The 5,052-nt window shown below is 34.4% G+C and overlaps 1 protein-coding gene across 1 annotated transcript; it reads left to right on the top strand.

Annotated features, from left to right (window-relative positions):
- The first annotated feature begins 3,017 nt into the window (after positions 1-3,017).
- LOC149163584 (F-box only protein 6-like) lies at positions 3,018-4,289 on the top strand. The gene has a single exon (XM_089429185.1). The coding sequence runs from the start codon at positions 3,018-3,020 to the stop codon at positions 4,287-4,289; it is 1,272 nt and encodes a 423-aa protein (XP_089285311.1).
- The last annotated feature ends 763 nt before the right edge of the window (positions 4,290-5,052 follow it).

The following is a 5,052-nucleotide window of genomic DNA, read 5'->3' as shown; positions in this document are numbered from 1 at the left end:
TGTGAGGTGTAAGTTTTGTCAAATTATTAATGCTCTGAAGGAAAGGAGCCTCTCTCTCTCTCTCTCTCTCTCTCTCTCTCTCTCTCTATATATATATATATATATATATATATATATATATATAATTTATTTATTTTTTTCATATTTTTAATATTTATTATTTATTTATAATAATTTGTTATTACTTCATGTTAATTAAAAAAAAAATTACAATTTTCCCATAATCTTCATTTAGTAAAAATGAAGCTTCACATATGGAATCTTCCAAACTTTAGACACGGTAGCCAAGAAAATAATGCTAAAGTTGTATGTTTCACTTAACTTCCTTATAATTGTTTTTAGTGATTATAACACTTCAAGAAAGTGACATTGTCTTTAGTGATTATAACATTTCAAGAAAGTGAAGAATTAAGATGGCTTGATTATTATTATTATTATTGCATGAATAATATTTAACATCTATGAGATTAAAAAATAGTTTATAAGATCACTTAAAAATAATTAATACATGAACGATATTAAAAAAAAAATTAATTACATTTTTTATAATTTTCCCATAATGTTCATTAGTGAAAATGAAACGTCACATATGGAATCCAACAAACTTTAGACACGGTAGCAAAGGAAACAATGTGAAAGTTATATGTTTCACTTAACTTCCCTATAATTGTTTTTAGCGATTATATCACTTCAAAAAAGTGAAGGATCAAGATGGCTCCATTATTATTATCATTAGTGCATGAATAATATTTTAACATTTATCATATTAAAAAATAGTTTATGAGATCACTTACAAATAATTAATGCATTTACAATTAATTTATACATGAACATATTAAAAAAAAACTAAGTACATCTTTTTTATAATTTTCCCATAATATTTATTTAGTGAAAATGAAACTTCACACATGGAATTCTACAAACTTTAGATACAGTAGTTAAAGAGACAATGAGAAAGTTATATGTTTCACTTAACTTCTTTATAATTGTTTTTTGTGATTATAACACTTCAAGAAAGTGAAAGATTAAGATGACTCTATTATTATTAGTAGTACATGAATAACATTTTAAGGTTTACAAATGGATTAAAAAATAAATTATTAGATCACTTAAAAATAATGAACGATATTTTACAGTCCACCGGATTAAAAAATAATCTATAAGACCACCTAAAAATAGTCTATTATTGCAATAATCTAACCTTAAATAAATATATAATTAGCAATTTTAATTAACCTTAAAAGACGTGAATGCTTGATCAAAGGGTATCGGTCATGACCATCCATACATAAAACAATTTCATTGCAACTTCCTCATCGCTTAAATTTGGTTTATATGAGACTTTTCAGATCCATATTGTAGATAAATGTCTTTTGGATTAATGACATCATTAAGATTTGGTCAACGTTTCGAACCAACTAATGTGGTTCATCCTCAGGACAAGGTGAAAAAATCATACAATCTTTAAGAATAAATAGCAAGGATGCATCATAACCTAGGGTTAGTTTCGAGGGTGAATTCTATGAGAAAACATGCGGTGTTGCGATGGGTTCCCCTATTTCCCCTATTGTTGCTAACTTATTATGGAAGATTTTGAGTCCAAGGCTTTATCCTCAGCTCAATTTTGCCCTAAGAAGTGGAAGAGGTTTGTTGATGACACTTGCGTCATTTGGCCCCATGGTCGTGAGAAGTTGGATCTGTTTCTGAACCACCTTAATTCCCAATCTGAATCCATCAAGTTCATGATGGAAGTTGAGGTGGATGGATGATTTCCTTTCCTTGACATTCTCCTCTCTGGAATGAATGATGGTTTCGTTTCTCAACAAGTTTTTCGCAAAAGAACTCACACAGAACAATACCTTCATGCTAGCTCTCATCATTTTCCTACTCAAAAATTTGGTGTTCTCAGCACCTTGGCTACCTGGGGTCTGAGAATCTCTGATGAAAACCACCTAGAGCAGGAGCAATCTCATCTCCTTGAACTTTTTAAAATTAATGGGTACAACAAAACTCATAGCCTCAAGACCTTTCAAAGAGCCTGTAAAGGACCTTTTGTTGATCCTATCTCGAAGGTTCATCTCTTGTTTATTCAAGGGACCACAGATAGGATTACCCATATCATTAGAAGGAATAATGTTTCCCCTTCGTTCAAACCTCTGGGACCATTAGAAATTCTCTTGGTTCGGTTAAGGACCCTATCAACCCGAATGACATGAAAGGAGTTTACCTAGTTCCATGCTCCTGCGGTATTCCTTATATTGGAGAAACGGGTCAATTAATTAACCAAAGGATCCATGAGCACGCTGCAGATATAAGACACAATCTTTCCCGCTCTTCGGCTCTGGCTGAGCATGGGGAGAAATTGAAACACCATGTTTGTATTGAGGATTCCATAATCATTGCTAGGGTTGATCATTTCCACCATAGGAAGCTTCGGGAGGCGATCGAAATTGAAAGAAATGCTGGAAATATCAACAGAGATGATGGTTGGAAATTGAGTAAGAGTTGGATTCCGGCCCTCTCCTTATGATCCTCTTATCTGTTTCTTCCTATCCCTTTTAGAATATTTTGAATCCTACTCTTAACCTTATAGACTAATTATTAATTAAAATTATATAACAACTATTTTTATTTTATTATTATATAATCTCCCATCCTCTTTTTATTAAAGAATTTATTCTAACTTTCTTAACAACTTATTAAGATTATTTATCATAACAACTAATTTATAACTATATTTAAAAGAACTAAAATATTAAATAATACCATTCTAACTTTTTAAAATTTCTATTTACCTATTTAACTATCTCCAACCTGTAGTTTTCAACAGCTAGTTTTTCAACGGCTAGAGCTATGATGTCGGCTAGGGTTATGATGCATCTCTGCTATTTATTCTTAAAGATTGTATGATTTTTTCACTTTGCCCTCAAGATAAATCACATTAGCTAGTTCCAAACGTCCACCAAAGCATTTATCTACATTTAATTCAGTTCTCACAAGGTTGCAGCAAAACAAAAATGGAAAGGGAAGCTGCTGATTTTGACTGGAACGATTTTCCTGAAGATTTGGAAAGGAGTATATTTGCATGGTTCCCCGTGGAATTTGTCTACAGGTATCGGAGAGTGTGCCAAAAATGGAACGCTATCCTTTCATCTAAATACTTCTTAACCAGTATATGGGCAGAGACACCCATAAACCAGCAGCCATGTTTGCTACTCTGCTCTTCGAGTGCGGAAATTCCTTGTTTGGCTTTCGACTTCTACAAATGGACATGGAAACCCTGCTTCTCCCTTGGTTTCCTAACAGAGGAACTAGGGCCCCGCGTCGGCGATGTTGAAGTCACCTGTAGATCATCAGCGGCAGGCTTACTCTTGGTGAACTTCAAGATCTTTCTACGAACGTATGTGCACCCCGATATTCGCGTTTGCAATCCTTATACGGGGACTTTCATCGAGCTTGCCCCCATGTCATTGATAACGACCATTATCGATAAGTCAATCGTGGTTGATGGCGACGGGCAACCGGAAAACATTTTTAAAGTGGTGGTGTTGGGGCAAGCCGGCAGGGCGGCAGGATGTTTAGTGGAACTCTACGATTCCAGTGAAATGACATGGAATATCGCGGGACGTCTTCCGCCTGACTTGAGATTCTTCGAGGTACAGAATTTTACAGTCAAACGCCGTATGGTTTATTGCGATGGTGCGTTCTACATTTTAGGGCACCTTCCTCAGGAACCGTTGGGTATTGTGGGTTTCAGCATGCCGTCAAATGTTACTAGAGACGCAGAAACGCCGGTGCCCCTACTCCTTGCGCCCTTCCCTGAAGAGCTGCTTAATGATCGGCTCTCCTCACCTCGGCTTGTCACATGCGGGTCGCGGCTACTCGTCGTTGCAGCGATGAGAGAAGGGATTCGTATTTGGGAGTTTGAGAGTGACCACCGCCGCGCCCCAATCGGTTCATCGCCCTGGACGTGGAAGGAGATTGCAAGGGTGCCTGAATCGATATGGGAGGAATTTAAGACTATAAGGTTGGAGGAGAGTGGGAGACCGCCGTGGGAGGATTTTAGGATTAACGTTTTGCCCAGCATGGATGAATGCTTTGATTGCATAGGGGTAGGGGATCACCTCTGCCTCTTACCATGGTGGAACTGTTACATTGGCAAACTAGAACCAGAAGTAGCGCTTGTTTATAATTTAAGGACAGGTTCATGGAGGTGGACTACCCCATCTCCAACGGAAGGCAGGCATCCACTCAGGGTCCTCCATGGCATGGCTTTTAAACCGTTTTGATTTCTGAAAAATTCTATGTTACCTTTGGTTCATATTCAATTTTTTAAAGCCTTACAAGGTTTCCAATTTTTCTTTAAAATTAAAATTACATAATTTTTAGCCAGATTTTAATAAAATTAGGCAGTTTCAAGATTTTGGGTAGTTTTTGATGGTGTTAATTAATTTATTTCAACATAGAAAAACAGTATTGAAACACTGCTACTGTGAGATTTTTTGAAAAAAATAATGATTAGATTTTAGCATTTTTTTTGTTGTTGGGCGAATAGGCATTTTTTAATTTCATGCAATATATTTTTTTTGTTTGATTTTTTTTTCAAATCTGATAAAATTTCATATTTGGATGTTGCAATTTATATATTTTGAATATTTCAAAAAAGTCTACATACATTGCATTAAAATATATTTTAAATATAAAAATTATACAATCTCATGCAAATTTTTATAATTAGATTCAGTAGAAAAAAATATATCTAATAATTAAATCTATATATAACTAAAAAAACAATCTCTCTTTCTCCATTTCTTAAATTTCTCACTTTAATTATTTATTTCAACATATACTTTTTAATTTAATATCTAATAGTTAAACTGTTCCAATGTAACTAAAGAAACAACCCCTCTATATATTTATTGTTTTCTTTGACCATAGTGGGAGGACAAATCTGAAAGAACATAAGGACAAATCTAAAAGACCATATGGATATGCCTTATGGTGTACCATAATAGTGTTGGATCAGAATTCCATGAAATTCCAAGATAAAAA

The sequence above is a fragment of the Pinus tabuliformis genome, chromosome 5_1 (genome assembly GCF_031772625.1).
Source record: "Pinus tabuliformis cultivar Carrire ecotype Pingquan chromosome 5_1, CPIR1, whole genome shotgun sequence".
NCBI lineage: Eukaryota > Viridiplantae > Streptophyta > Pinopsida > Pinales > Pinaceae > Pinus > Pinus tabuliformis.
The sequence above is the reverse complement of the archived record's forward strand: the minus strand, read 5'-3'. Positions and strand labels throughout refer to the sequence as shown.